General features: G+C 54.0%; 1 protein-coding gene across 4 annotated transcripts in view; it reads right to left on the bottom strand.

Moving 5' to 3' along the window:
• Positions 1 to 10,042: 10,042 nt before the first annotated feature.
• The window catches only part of adhfe1 (alcohol dehydrogenase iron containing 1), a 9,023-nt gene continuing 3,294 nt past the window's right edge, over positions 10,043 to 15,771 (bottom strand). For all 4 annotated transcript variants that reach the window (XM_083928044.1, XM_083928042.1, XM_083928041.1 and 1 more), the window contains exons 5-14: positions 15,089 to 15,243; positions 14,750 to 14,946; positions 14,308 to 14,385; positions 14,115 to 14,220; positions 13,868 to 14,020; positions 11,720 to 11,818; positions 11,468 to 11,546; positions 11,254 to 11,350; positions 10,955 to 11,112; positions 10,043 to 10,424 (exon numbers count right to left, since the gene is read on the bottom strand). In XM_083928044.1, coding sequence (XP_083784170.1) covers positions 10,341 to 10,424; positions 10,955 to 11,112; positions 11,254 to 11,350; positions 11,468 to 11,546; positions 11,720 to 11,818; positions 13,868 to 14,020; positions 14,115 to 14,220; positions 14,308 to 14,385; positions 14,750 to 14,946; positions 15,089 to 15,243 — 1,206 coding nt within the window. In that variant the 3' untranslated portion in view covers positions 10,043 to 10,340. The remainder of the gene's footprint in view (positions 10,425 to 10,954; positions 11,113 to 11,253; positions 11,351 to 11,467; positions 11,547 to 11,719; positions 11,819 to 13,867; positions 14,021 to 14,114; positions 14,221 to 14,307; positions 14,386 to 14,749; positions 14,947 to 15,088; positions 15,244 to 15,771) is intronic.

Raw genomic sequence — 15,771 nt, 5'->3', positions numbered from 1 at the left:
GGTGTCGGGTCGTGGGGGCAGCTGCAGCGCTTCGGGCGGTCGATATCAAACACCTCCTTCTTCAGTGGGGCCTCCGCCTGAGCCTGGCTCCAGACGGGGGCCCCGGGCTTCCTCCGGGCAGGGTCTCTCCTCCTCTTCCTGGTTTGTCCGTAGAGTCTTTGTGAGGCGTTCTTAGTCCGGCCCCTCACCTGAGACCACTCTGCCATGGGAGACCAGGAGCACCAGGGTCCAGACCACAGCCCTCAGGGTCACAGGGACTCAGACCTGAACCACCATGAGGGGACGGGTCCAGACCACAGCCCTCAGGGTCACAGGGACTCAGACCTGAACCACCATGAGGGGACGGGTCCAGACCACAGCCCTCAGGGTCACAGGGACTCAGACCTGAACCACCATGAGGGGACAGGTCCAGACCACAGCCCTCAGGGTCACAGGGACTCAGACCTGAACCACCATGAGGGGACAGGTCCAGACCACAGCCCTCAGGGTCACAGGGACTCAGACCTGAACCACCATGAGGGGACAGGTCCAGACCACAGCCCTCAGGGTCACAGGGACTCAGACCTGAACCACCATGAGGGGACGGGTCCAGACCACAGCCCTCAGGGTCACAGGGACTCAGACCTGAACCACCATGAGGGGACGGGTCCAGACCACAGCCCTCAGGTTCACAGGGACTCAGACCTGAACCACCATGAGGGGACGGGTCCTGGAGACGCATGAAATAAAAATAAAATACATTCTTCATGTATTTTATGAAAACAGATTAACTTCCATTGTGTTGAGACACAGTTTGATGAAAGTCTGTAAATCTATTTTGAAATGTGTGAAGTGTTGTGTTCAGGACCCCGTCAGAGACCAGGGACAGGATCAGAGCGCTGTGGGTGTCCGCTCCTCAAACACCAACACCTCTGAAGATCAACGCTGAGGTGAGAGGACGCCCCCCGTCCCAAAACCACCTCTGTCACACGTCAGGGTTCACACCTGGGTCTCTTTGTGTTTCAGGGGTCCGTCTGCTGGAGCCGGGCCGAGGAGACGAGTGTCCGTCCTGACAGCCAACAGTCCAGCAGCAGCTCTGAGGTCTCACACAGCACACACACACTGGGCAGGGGCAGGGAACCGGGTCCAGACTCTTCATGTGGACTTCTGTCCTGCAGGTCCAGGGAGAGAGTCTGCTCAACTCCATCCTGCAGGTCCAGAGAGAGTCCAGCTCCCCCTCAGTGGTCCAGAGAGAGTCCAGCTCCCCCTCAGTGGTCCAGAGAGAGTCCAGCTCCCCCTCAGTGGTCCAGAGAGAGTCCAGCTCCCCCTCAGTGGTCCAGAGAGAGTCCAGCTCCCCCTCAGTGGTCCAGAGAGAGTCCAGCTCCCCCTCACAGGTCCAGAGAGAGTCCAGCTCCCCGTCACAGGCCCAGAGAGAGTCCAGCTCCCCCTCAGTGGTCCAGACAGAGTCCAGCTCCCCCCCAGTGGTCCAGAGAGAGTCCAGCTCCCCCTCAGTGGTCCAGACAGAGTCCAGCTCCCCCCCAGTGGTCCAGAGAGAGTCCAGCTCCCCCTCAGTGGTCCAGAGAGAGTCCAGCTCCCCCTCAGTGGTCCAGAGAGAGTCCAGCTCCCCCTCACAGGCGCAGAGAGAGTCCAGCTCCCCCTCAGTGGTCCAGAGAGAGTCCAGCTCCCCCTCAGTGGTCCAGAGAGAGTCCAGCTCCCCCTCAGTGGTCCAGAGAGAGTCCAGCTCCCCCTCAGTGGTCCAGAGAGAGTCCAGCTCCCCCCCAGTGGTCCAGAGAGAGTCCAGCTCCCCCTCAGTGGTCCAGAGAGAGTCCAGCTCCCCCTCAGTGGTCCAGAGAGAGTCCAGCTCCCCCTCAGTGGCCCAGACAGAGTCCAGCTCCCCCCCAGTGGTCCAGAGAGAGTCCAGATGTGTCCCTGGCTGTGAGGAGTTTGGCTGCGTCCCATTGGACGGACAGAAGGAGGTGTGGTGGTGCCAGCAGCCCGTGGGAGTCCTGCACTCTCCAGAATGTCCCGCCTACAGACTGAACCCCTTTGAGGTGAGGACTGACCCACGAGCTCCACCAGGACTCAGATCTGTGTCCTCAGCTTCACACACACTCACCACTAAGGTCATCAAAGGTTTAGAGCCCGGGTACCAGATCCAGACGGACCCGCTCACATGAGCACAGCTGTGAACTTGTTTGGTTGGTTCATTAAAAGCTGAACGTTGTTGTTGTTGTTGTTGTTGTTGTTGTCGTGGTGACAGCTGAGCGGTGAGTTGCAGCTGGTGATGTTCGGAAAAACAGACGATCAGATGAGTCTGACGGAGCAGGCGCGTCTCTACGTGGAGCCGTGATCAGAGACCGCCACACGGTGAGTCACGAGACCAGGGAGACGAGGGAACAGAGAGACTTCAGACGAGGGAACAGAGACTTCAGACGAGGGAACAGAGAGACTTCAGACGAGGGAACAGAGAGACTTCAGACCAGGGAACAGAGACTTCAGACGAGGGAACAGAGACTTCAGACGAGGGAACAGAGAGACTTCAGACGAGGGAACAGAGAGACTTCAGACGAGGGAACAGAGAGACTTCAGACGAGGGAACAGAGAGACTTCAGACGAGGGAACAGAGACTTCAGACGAGGGAACAGAGAGACTTCAGACGAGGGAAAAGAGACTTCAGACGAGGGAACAGAGAGACTTCAGACGAGGGAACAGAGACTTCAGACGAGGGAACAGAGACTTCAGACCAGGGAACAGAGAGACTTCAGACGAGGGAACAGAGAGACTTCAGACGAGGGAACAGAGAGACTTCAGACGAGGGAACAGAGAGACTACAGACGAGGGAACAGAGAGACTTCAGACGAGGGAAAAGAGAGACTTCAGACGAGGGAACAGAGACTTCAGACGAGGGAACAGAGAGACTTCAGACGAGGGAACAGAGACTTCAGACGAGGGAACAGAGACTTCAGACGAGGGAACAGAGACTTCAGACGAGGGAACAGAGAGACTTCAGACGAGGGAACAGAGAGACTACAGACGAGGGAACAGAGAGACTTCAGACGAGGGAACAGAGAGACTTCAGACGAGGGAACAGAGACTTCAGACGAGGGAACAGAGAGACTTCAGACGAGGGAACAGAGACTTCAGACGAGGGAAAAGAGAGACTTCAGACGAGGGAACAGAGAGACTTCAGACGAGGGAACAGAGAGACTTCAGACGAGGGAACAGAGAGACTTCAGACGAGGGAACAGAGAGACTTCAGACGAGGGAACAGAGACTTCAGACGAGGGAACAGAGAGACTTCAGACGAGGGAACAGAGAGACTTCAGACGAGGGAACAGAGAGACTTCAGACGAGGGAACAGAGAGACTTCAGACGAGGGAACAGAGAGACTTCAGACGAGGGAACAGAGACTTCAGACGAGGGAACAGAGAGACTTCAGACGAGGGAACAGAGAGACTTCAGACGAGGGAACAGGAAGTGTTAATAAGTGTCTCTGTCTCTGCAGGTCTCATGGTCTCAGCATCATCTGTCGTCAGACGCCTGAAAAACTCCTTTAATGATTATAAACATTAATAATCATTAATATAAATGATATTAATGATTATAAATATTAATAATCATTAATATAAATGATATTAATGATTATAAACATTAATAATCATTAATATTAGTGATATTATTAATGATTATAAACATTAATAATCATTCATATAAATGATATTAACCCTTCTCATCATAAGTGAATCATGAGTCGTTCACTGCAGAGTCTCGTCAGTTACTCACTGATGTTTTATTCATTTCTTGAGCAGTTTACAGGTTTTTATCCAAACTACATTTTTAACATTTGCACAACTGAAAACTAACTTTTTAACTATTTATGAACTTTTAAATGTTCCTTATTATTAATATTATTATTCGATCCCTGTCTTGATTTCTTGACGTGTGGCTGCTGGACTCTAATCCTTTTAGTTTTGGACACAAAGACACTTTAACTCTAAACGTCTGAGTTTAAACTTGTTGCATTGAACTGAATATTTATTGTAATTTATGCAAATGTTTGTACACAATAGTCGACATTTATTTCAACTGTTTTGCACATAAAACTTTATTGAGATTGTTTCTAAGTCTGAAAACAAACGGATGTAAATAAATAAAAGACTGAACACTTTGACTGTGTTGGTGCGCGTCAGTCCTCTTTACTTAAACAACGTCTTTACTGAAGCTTATTAACCCGATCACAGGCTTCAGACCAAGCCCCGCCCCCAGCGTCCTGTGTGCTCCAATCAGGAAGCTGGGTCAGCGTCAGGTCTCTGAGTGTCCACTAGGGGCAGGTTTCATGTTAAACATGTTTACACAGCATCATTAAACCTGTTTAAGGACCAGAGAACATTCTAGTCTGTGTGTTTAGATCAGGTCTCCATGACAACAGCGAGGGGGGGCGTGGCCTCTTGACTGATAGCTAGCCTCTGACCCTCACTTCTCTGAGGCTAGTTGTCAGGAAGAGCATCATTAGCATGCTAACTCCATCATCTGGACCTGGACTGTGGTCATTCGCGTGTTCCATAGTAACAAGATGCTTAGGAACATGCCTTGTTAGCGTTAGCTCTGTTATGCTAATGAAATAGCCTTGAATCCAGCCTGCTGTCTCTGACACAGACACTTAATGTGGCTAATGCTAAAGTGGAGCCGCTGGAATCTGCTCCAGAGACACGGGACTCCCACTGCCTTTAGCTGCTAACCTGTGCTGTTAGCCTAGCTCCTGGGTGCTGGAGCTAATGTGGCTAATCCTGTAAACGTCACCCAGAGGCCCGTATCTCCCTCCCTCCAGCGTCACATACATGCCCTTTTATGGTCAGAGGAAATGAGGAGGAGTCAAAGTCTGACAGATGGAGACTGGATCCAGTTAGAGACGCTGCGTCTGTTCTTACACGGTCTGTGATCTTCACAGTCGTAAGAACAGACGCTTCGTAACAGCTGGCGTCTGAGAGCGACACACGGCTCCCCTCCTGCGTGGGTCGGCCCTTATTTCACACAGGGACACAGTCACTCTTGGTTCCCACTGATCACGTTAACTACGGTAGTTAAAATGATCAGTAAAGTAGCTGTAATTGCACGGGAGTTACACTCTAAGAAGCAGCCTGGTTCTACTGTGAAACAGTGAGCGGGAGTTACTCTGGACCGACCCACGTGGAGAGTGGGAGGTCCGCTCTCGGTCGCGGGTCGTTTGATGCCGTGTCGCCTTTGCATGTGTTGTTAAATTATTCAGTTCACAGCTGGAAACGCATGAAAACGCACCTGGAAGTGCTGGAAAAGTGCTTGAATTGACTTTGTCTCTGTGACTTTGACTTGAACTCGTTGGATCGGACGCGTCTTAACTCGGCCGCAGCGACACTCGGAGGGTCGGGACTCGGACCTGGTTCTGGCGCCCCCTGCAGGTCAAACTCAAATACAGAGAAATCTAAACGTGTCTAAACGCATCCTTGTTCCTGAGCGTCGTCACTCTCCAGTCTAGTCCGGCTGGAAGGAGGTGTTGACGGAGCCGGCGTCCCGGGGCGCGTGGGGGAGGCTGGAGCAGCTCTTCCTCCTGGACTTGGCCAGGACGCGGTGCAGGAGGCTGGGGGAGCCGTGGGCAGGAGCCGCCGCGGGCCCGTCCAGCCCCAGGGGCCGCAGGAGGCTGTTCTTCCTCAGCAGCTTGGGCGTGGAGCGGCCGCTGCAGGAACAAAGACACTTTATCTGTCTGTGAACAGGACGTCGTCACGGCAACAGACAGGAAACGACTTGTGACGTTTACAGGAAGTGAGAACAACAAAACAACTCATCTTTAAGGTAAAAACAACAATCTATGAAAACGATCCACTCACTGCTTTAGTATTACTGTTATTACTTTATCAAATATTGTCTCATGCTGATGTTTAAATAAAGTTATATTTGTTTAGATAAAGTGAACGGTTGCCGCGGTTACCTTGTGCAGCCACAGGGGGAGTCTGCTGTCGTCATGGTGACCGGGACTGACCCCCTCCTCACCAAAACGGGCGGGGCTCTGGGCGAGACTCCGCCCTGAAACACAAAGACACGTTACCATGGTTACAGGACCAACAGAGAACTGGACCCGGACCTGGTCCTGGGTCTAGTGAACCCGGTCCAGGTGAGACCGGTTACCTGCAGCGGCTCCACGCAGGCGGAGGGGAAGTAGCCCTGGTCCCCGTTGGGCCCCCGTCCAAACCAGCGCGCCTCGTCCTCCTTAAACAGAACCTGGATCAGGTCTCCCTGGTTCAGGTCCAGATCCCTCTGCTCACGGGACTGATGCTGCGACACCGCCACCACCTGCCAATCACAGCGCAGGACCAGAGTGACCTCGCCACCTGAGAGAGCGTGTGTGTGTCTGTTTGTGTGTGTGTGTGTGTGTGTGTGTGTGTGTGCGCGCGTGTGTGTGTGTGTGTCTGTTTGTGTGTATGCGTGTCTCTGTGTGTGTCCACGTGTTTGTGTGCGTGTCTGTGTGTGTGTGTGTGTGTGTGTGTGTGTCCACGTGTGTGTGCGTGTCTCTGTGTGTGTGTGTGTGTCCACGTGTGTGTCTCTGTGTGCACATGTGTGTGTGTGCACCTGTGTGTGCGTGCATGTGTGTCTCTGTGTGTGTGTGTGTGTGTGTGTGTTAATCCTCTGTAAATAGCTCTAAAGACTGTGATGTAACTGTTTCCTGGTAAAGGATCCGTCAGAGAATCAGCGTTCATTAGCATTAAACCAACGTTAGCTAAATCAGCGTTAGCATTGTAGCGACCGTTAGCTGGTAAACTGTGATGCTGATGAGCCAATTTTTTTGTTACAATCTTCCAAATTTATTCCTGGAAATATTAAAACTTTTGTCACGTCATGTGACCTCGATGACCCCGGCTCAGGTGTAAGCCCCCGGTGTCATCCACGACATCACTTCCTCCAGAATCTTCTCGTTTTGCAGGCTAACGCTTGTTCCTGCGGTGTCGTTAGCTTTAGCTTGTCGCTCGTAGCCTCCTGATCTCTGGATCGGAGTCGCATGTTCGTCCTCCGGAGGCTGAGACGAGCTTCTCCTGTGAGGAGGATCGTGAGTTCAGGCCACGGACGGACGGACGGACGCCCCGATCCTCGTTCGTCACCAAGAAAGAAGAACAGACTACCTTCATCTGGTACAATGGATTGGTTTGTTATGCTAGCAGGAGTTAGCAGGTGTTGATACGGTATCAGTGACGTGAGTGCTCTCGCTCCCCTCTCCTCTCCTCTATCGTTGTTTTCTTACTTCATGGTGTTCTTCCACTGAAGCGAGCTAACTCTTGTTCCTTTGTTGTTACACGTCCTGTAGTGGCTAGCAGGAGCGTGAGGGGGTGTGTCCTCGCTCCCTTCTCACTAGAGCAGGTTAAAGAAGACATGTTTGTGTTCTGTCTCCAAAAAGAAGAAGAATATAAGAGCGTGCTCTCGCCTGCCGTGACTGCACCGGCGCCTCTGTCACAGTGACTCTCATGCCTGTGGCTCCTGTTTGGCTCCTTCAGCTCAAAGATGGCCGTCACCATCGTCCCTCTGGTCTGAGCCTCTCACCTGAAGGTCTCTCAGAAGACACCTGTATGAACTGTGGTCACATGTCTCTCACTGAGAACTGCAGGGCCGGCTGAGGTGCAGAGCCTGATGGCTCCTCATCGTCAGGCGGTCGACCCCAGCCCTGCCCGCCTGTCCCGCCCGTCCCAAGCGGCGTGCCATGGAAGCTGACGGTGCTCCCTCCAGACGATCGTCCTCAAAGGTGGATCTGCTGCGACAGAGCGAGCTCAGATGAAGTCTCTCCTCCTGTCCCTCCATCCTGGTGCTGGTTGGTTCACAGCTGACCTTCTTTATAAGGGCCATGGCACGGCGGCACGGACGGGTCGTATTGGCAGTTTACTGGACGTAGACACATTGTCACCATGAAGGCCTGGCCCCTGCTTCAACGTGTGGACAATGTCCTCCATCTTTCCTTTTCTAAGGGGGCAGGTTGCTCCGACAGCCACTTCCTGTGCCTCTTGTTGTCTCTTTGTCTGTTATTCCCTGGGGCTCGCTGTCACTACGCCCACTGCAGAGACGGAGGAACAGCTTCCACTTGGACGCTAAATGGCACAGACACAGGAGGCTCAGGGTGTCGCAGCCCTCTGCCCACTCTGGTTCTCCCAGACCGGACCAGACCTGGTTCTCCCAGACCAGCCCCTTTGGGTCAGGAGGCTCTGGTCCATGCGTGGCCGGACAGCCTTCTCTATGCCTTCCCCCCACTTCCCCTGATCTTCCAAACGCTTCTCAGGTGCTTCATCAGGGTCACAGGCTTCTCCCTGTGGCCCCATTCAGCCAGGACCTGGACCTAAAGGAGACGGTTAGGTTTAAAAAGACAGTTTACCTTTTCATGTCTCCACATGTCGTGTCCTCGTCCTCGACCTGCTCACTGTGGAACACAACACACAGGTTATCACTCAGTGTGTCTGTCTGTGTGTGTGTGTGTGTGTGTGTGTGTCCCTGTGTGTGTGTGTGTGTGTGTGTGTGTGTGTCCCTGTGTGTGTGTGTGTGTGTGTGTGTGTGTGCCCACCTTGCGGGGAGAAGACGGTGGTATAAACTTCAAACTGTTGGTCGCTCTGCCTGTAGATCTGCTGCATGCTGCTCACACACACTCACACACTGACTCTGCACTTAAATACCTGCTGTCACTAATCCCCAGTGTGTGTGTGTGTGTGTGTGTGTGTGTGTGACATCAGGTGTCTCTGAGCCGTCTTCCTATTGGCTGAAAGAATTTGTTCTTTGAGTTAAAAAATCTGAAGCTGTGGTCGACGTCACACCGTTGTTCACTTTCTAAGCTCGTTGTTAGCTCGTTGCTAGCTTGTTTTTAGCTTGTTGTTAGCTTGTTGTTAGCTCGTTGTTAGCTGTGCAGCTAACTAGCTATCATTAATATCGTTGTCATAGAAACAAAACCCACCTGTGGCACTTTGAGCTCCCAGTAAAAGGTGTGGACCCCGTTACCGAGGGAGTCCCGTGTTCTTCAGGTCCTGTGTTCCTCGGGTCCTTTGTCCCTGATCCTGATCCTGAGTGACAGGGGTCCAGAGTGTCAGGGTCCAGAGTGTCAGGGGTCCAGAGTGACAGGGGTCAGAGTGACAGGGGCCCAGAGTGTCAGGGTCCAGAGTGAAAGGGGTCCAGAGTGTCAGGGTCCAGAGTGTCAGGGTCCAGAGTGTCAGGGGTCCAGAGTGACAGGGGTCCAGAGTGTCAGGGGTCCAGAGTGACAGGGGCCCAGAGTGTCAGGGTCCAGAGTGACAGGGGTCCAGAGTGTCAGGGTCCAGAGTGTCAGGGGTCCAGAGTGTCAGGGTCCAGAGTGTCAGGGTCCAGAGTGTCAGGGGTCCAGAGTGACAGGGGTCCAGAGTGACAGGGGTCCAGAGTGACAGGGGTCCAGAGTGTCAGGGTCCAGAGTGTCAGGGTCCAGAGTGTCAGGGGTCCAGAGTGTCAGGGGTCCAGAGTGACAGGGGTCCAGAGTGACAGGGTCCAGAGTGACAGGGGCCCAGAGTGACAGGGGCCCAGAGTGTCAGGGGTCCAGAGTGACAGGGGTCCAGAGTGACAGGGGTCCAGAGTGTCAGGGGTCCAGAGTGTCAGGGGTCCAGAGTGACAGGGGTCCAGAGTGACAGGGGTCCAGAGTGTCAGGGGTCCAGAGTGTCAGGGGTCCAGAGTGTCAGGGGTCCAGAGTGTCAGGGGTCCAGAGTGACAGGGGTCCAGAGTGTCAGGGAAAATCTTTCCAGGGTTCAGATGTTACATCAAACAGATTAGAGACACATGTGTGTGTGTGTCTCTGTGAGTGTGTGTGTGTGTGTGTGTGTGTGTGTGTTTCTAAGAACCTCCCTCGTGTCTCTAATCTGACCCAGGAACAGTTGTTATATAAACCTGATCTGACTCTTTAACCGGTTTAACCCCGATGTCAGGTAAACGAGCTAAGCACAGAGTGACCCTGAACGCACCGCGCACACACACACACACACACACACCAGACACACACACACAGACTCACACACACTGAAATAAGGACGATGACAGACTGTAAAGTTAAATGTTTTTATTTTTAAATCTAAACCCCTGATCTGGACTCTGGAGACCTCCAGAGGTCCCTCCAGAGGGGCTCAGAGGACCCCCCCAGAGGGGCTCAGAGGACCCTCCAGAGGGGCTCAGAGGACCCCCCAGAGGGGCTCAGAGGACCCCCCCAGAGGGGCTCAGAGGACCCTCCAGAGGGGCTCAGAGGACCCCCCAGAGGGGCTCAGAGGACCCCCCAGAGGGGTTCAGAGGGACTGCAGGTTCAGACCTCCGGTCCTCACAAGGACAGGAAGTGTCCCACAGCCGGCCTGGGCTCAGTAGAGCTTCATGGAGGCTTCAAACAGACGGCTCAGGTCCTCCTCCGTGTGCTCTCTGGGAGACAGTTTGGTGACTCGCTCCTGTAACACACACACACACACACACACACACACACACACACACACACACACACACACACACACACACACACACACACACACACACACACACACACACACACACACACACACAGGCGCGCACGCACACACACACACACACACACACACACACACACACACAGGCGCACACACACAGGCGCGCGCGCACACACACACACACACACACACACACACACCTAATGAATTGATGAACCAGTGGAGTTGCTCATCATTTGTAAAGGTGCGGCCCGTCTCAGGTGCACCCGTGTCGACCCGTGGACAGAGCCCCAGAGTGTGTGAGGGTCCCTGAGGGTCCCTGAACGTACCTGAGGGTCCCTGAGGGTCCCTGAGGGTCGTGAACGTACCTGAGGGTCCCTGAGGGTCCCTGAACGTACCTGAGGGTCCCTGAGGGTCCCTGAACGTACCTGAGGGTCCCTGAGGGTCGTGAACGTACCTGAGGGTCGTGAACGTACCTGAGGGTCCCTGAGGGTCCCTGAGGGTCGTGAACGTACCTGAGGGATGGTTCCTCTCACCAGCGCGGGGACGTCGTCCCGGCTGTACCCCACCGCCCCCAGACCGTCCTCCACCTGCAGCTCAAACAGGAACTGACGCAGCGTGTCCGCCAGCACGGCGCCCGCATCCTCACGCTTCACCCGCGCGATGTCTGCACCTGAACGCAGCACAGAGTGAGACGGGAGAGACAGGTGAGACAGGTGCAGAGGTGAGACGGGTGAAGAGGTGAGACGGGTACCACAGGTGAGACAGGTAAACAGGTGCAGAGGTGAGACAGGTGCAGAGGTGAAACAGGTACCGAGGATGTGTGCAGCCTCCAGGTGGCGCTCTGGACACATCGGGGCTGTGAAGTTGAAGACGGCCGGAGACGTGAGGACGACAGAGAGACCATGAGGCTGAGGACACACACACACACACACACACACAGTTATAATAAAGTGTGTAATATTTAATAATAACTGGTGTGTGTGTGTGTGTGTTGTTGTGTGGTCAGGTGCAGTTCCTCCTCTCACCACCAGGGCGTGCTCCACGCTGTAGCCCTTGGCTGAGTGCGTCTTCACGTTACCGGCGATCGGGTACGACATCCCGTGACTGCGCACACACACACACACACACACACACACACACACACACACACACACACACACACACACACACACACACACACGAGAACGTTTACGTGTTTATAGATTTACTGCACTCACACGTTTATAACGTTTACATATTTATAAAATAATACATATAAAGAGAAATGATGATCTCACCACAGGTGAACGCCGGCGTTTCCAAAGCCGATGCCGGCGAACACGCTGGCCAGGTGCATGCTGGACCGGGCCTCCAGGTCCTCAGGGTCCCGCACCGCCCTGAAACAGATCCACCAGAGACCCGGGTCATCAGCCGCAGGTTTGGGTCAGAACACAAACATTTACGACAAAAGGGCGACCCCTGAACACACCGTGAGCTGGAGTTTACAGGTAACAGAGGCGACCCCTGAACACACCGTGAGCTGGAGTTTACAGGTAACAGAGGCGACCCCTGAACACACCGTGAGCTGGAGTTTACAGGTAACAGAGGCGACCCCTGAACACACCGTGAGCTGGAGTTTACAGATTACAGAAGCGACCCCTGAACACACCGTGAGCTGGAGTTTACAGATTACAGAGGCGACCCCTGAACACACCGTGAGCTGGAGTTTACAGATTACAGAGGCGACCCCTGAACACACCGTGAGCTGGAGTTTACAGATTACAGAGGCGACCCCTGAACACACCGTGAGCTGGAGTTTACAGGTAACAGAGGCGACCCCTGAACACACCACGAGCGTGAGTTTACAGGTAACAGAGGCGACCCCTGAACACACCACGAGCGTGAGTTTACAGGTAACAGAGATGACCCCTGAACACACCGTGAACTGCAGTTTACAGGTAACAGAGGCGACCCCTGAACACACCGTGAGCTGGAGTTTACAGATTACAGAGGCGACCCCTGAACACACCGTGAGCTGGAGTTTACAGATTACAGAGGCGACCCCTGAACACACCGTGAGCTGGAGTTTACAGGTAACAGAGGCGACCCCTGAACACACCGTGAGCTGGAGTTTACAGGTAACAGAGGCGACCCCTGAACACACCACGAGCGTGAGTTTACAGATAACAGAGGCGACCCCTGAACACACCACGAACTGGAGTTTACAGATAACAGAGGCGACCCCTGAACACACCGTGAACTGGAGTTTACAGGTAACAGAGGCGACCCCTGAACACACCACGAGCGTGAGTTTACAGGTAACAGAGGCGACCCCTGAACACACCGTGAACTGCAGTTTACAGGTAACAGAGGCGACCCCTGAACACACCACGAGCGTGAGTTTACAGATAACAGAGGCGACCCCTGAACACACCACGAACTGGAGTTTACAGATAACAGAGGCGACCCCTGAACACACCGTGAACTGGAGTTTACAGGTAACAGAGGCGACCCCTGAACACACCGTGAGCTGGAGTTTACAGGTAACAGAGGCGACCCCTGAACACACCGTGAACTGGAGTTTACAGATAACAGAGGCGACCCCTGAACATACCGTGAGCTGGAGTTTACAGGTAACAGAGGCGACCCCTGAACACACCACGAGCGTGAGTTTACAGATAACAGAGGCGACCCCTGAACACACCACGAACTGGAGTTTACAGATAACAGAGGCGACCCCTGAACACACCGTGAACTGCAGTTTACAGGTAACAGAGGCGACCCCTGAACACACCACGAGCGTGAGTTTACAGCTAACAGAGGCGACCCCTGAACACACCACGAACTGGAGTTTACAGATTACAGAGGCGACCCCTGAACACACCGTGAACTGGAGTTTACAGATTACAGAGGCGACCCCTGAACACACCGTGAGCTGGAGTTTACAGATTACAGAGGCGACCCCTGAACACACCGTGAGCTGGAGTTTACAGATTACAGAGGCGACCCCTGAACACACCACGAACTGCAGTTTACAGGTAACAGAGGCGACCCCTGAACACACCGTGAGCTGGAGTTTACAGATAACAGAGGCGACCCCTGAACACACCGTGAGCTGGAGTTTACAGATGACAGAGGCGACCCCTGAACACACCGTGAACTGGAGTTTACAGATGACAGAGGCGACCCCTGAACACACCGTGAGCTGGAGTTTACAGATGACAGAGGCGACCCCTGAACACACCACGAACTGGAGTTTACAGATAACAGAGGTGACCCCTGAACACACCGTGAGCTGGAGTTTACAGATAACAGAGGCGACCCCTGAACACACCACGAACTGGAGTTTACAGATAACAGAGGTGACCCCTGAACACACCGTGAGCCGGAGTACCTCAGGGTTCATGGCGGGGTCCTCTGAGGTTCTTGAACACGCGTGTTTTTACCGTTTCATGTACTTGGCGAGCACGTGGAGCGCGTGGCGGGACCAGACGTCGCTGATGGGGTTGCTGCCCTGGTAGGCGGGGCGGTTGATGGGGTTGGGGGGGCAGGGGCTCCTCTGGTCGTAGGGCAGCGCCGTGTACGACTCCAGAGCGTGACTGAAGGAAACCACACATTAATATCATCATCACCATGACAACAACAACAGCCGGCCTGAGACAGTTTCACACACACACACACAGACAGACGGACCAGAGCACGTCGAAGCCGCTGTTGGCGGCGACCCTCTCGGGCATGCTCAGCGTGTGCGTCGGGTCCACGATGCCCAGCGTCGGTCGGATCGCTCTGCTGGCGATTCCTGAACACAGTCGACCAATCACAGCTCAGCGCACTGATGATGTCACTGTTGGTCTTCTTTATTTATTTAAGTGAAAAGTGTCGTCACCTGTTTTCGCCTTCAGAGGCTCGTAGTCAAAGATGGCGACGCCGGTGGTCTCGCTGCCCGTGCCCGCCGTCGTGGGAACTGAAGAGACACAACTGGAGTTTACAGGTAACAGAGGCGACCCCTGAACACACCATGAACTGGAGTTTACAGATAACAGAGGCGACCCCTGAACACACCATGAGCTGGAGTTTACAGATGACAGAGGCGACCCCTGAACACACCGTGAAGTGGAGTTTACAGCTAACAGAGGCGACCCCTGAACACACCGTGAACTGGAGTTTACAGCTAACAGAGGCGACCCCTGAACACACCGTGAGCTGGAGTTTACAGGTAACAGAGGCGACCCCTGAACACACCGTGAACTGGAGTTTACAGGTAACAGAGGCGACCCCTGAACACACCGTGACCTGTCAGCTTCCACCTGGGCGGTTGCCGTGGTTACCTGCGATGAGCGGCTTCACGGCGCCGGTGATCGGCTTCCCTTTGCCGATCGGAGCGTTGACGAAGTCCAGGAAGTCGGCGTCGGGGTGACACGCGTACAGATTTGCTGCTTTGCAGGTGTCAATCACGGAGCCGCCGCCCACCGCCACGTACACGTCGAACGAGTCCTTCTTCGCAAACGAGATGGCGTCCTTAAAACTGAGAAGAGAAACCGGAGGACACCTGAGACTCCTGAAGACACCTGAGGACACCTGAGAGACCTGAAGACACCTGAAGACACCTGAAGACACCTGAAGACACCTGAAGACACCTGAGGATACCTGAGGACACGTCGTCTCACCTGGTGTCGGTGGGCTCCACCCGGACGTTGTCGTAGACCTTGTACTTGACCCCGTTCGATGCCAGAGACTCCAGGACGGCCTTCACCGGGGGGAGGCGGGACAAGTTCCTGTCCGTCATCAGACACACGTTCTTCGCCCCGAGGTTCTGTAGGTCCTGAAGGAGGAGGTGTGTGTGTGTGAGTGTGTGTTAGTGTGTGTGTCTCTGAGTGTGTGTGTGTGTGTCTGTGAGTGTGTGTGTGAGAGTGTGTATGTGTCTGTGTGTGTGTCTCTGTGAGTGTGTGTGTGTGTGTCTGTGAGTGTGTGTGTGTGTGAGTGTGTATGTGTCTGTGTGTGTGTCTCTGTGAGTGTGTGTGTGTGTGTCTGTGAGTGTGTGTGTGAGAGTGTGTATGTGTCTGTGTGTGTCTCTCTGAGTGTGTGTGTGTGTGTGTCTGTGAGTGTGTGCGTGCGTGTGAGAGTGTGTGTGTGTGTGTGTGTCTCTGTGCTTGTGCGTGCGTGCGTGAGTGCGTGTGTGTGTGTGTCTCTGTGCGTGTGAGAGTGTGTGTGTGTGTGTGTGTGTGTGCTTGTGCGTGCGTGCGTGAGTGAGTGTGTGTGTGTGTCTCTGTGTGTGTGTGTGTGTGTGTGAGTGTCTGTGAGTGTGTGTGTCTCCCCATGTGTGTGTGAGTGTGTGTGCCTGTGAGTGTGA

The sequence above is a fragment of the Echiichthys vipera genome, assembly GCF_963691815.1.
Source record: "Echiichthys vipera genome assembly, chromosome: 15".
NCBI classification, from domain to species: domain Eukaryota; kingdom Metazoa; phylum Chordata; class Actinopteri; order Perciformes; family Trachinidae; genus Echiichthys; species Echiichthys vipera.
Note: the sequence above shows the minus strand (reverse complement) of the source record. Positions and strands in the feature narration are given on the sequence as shown.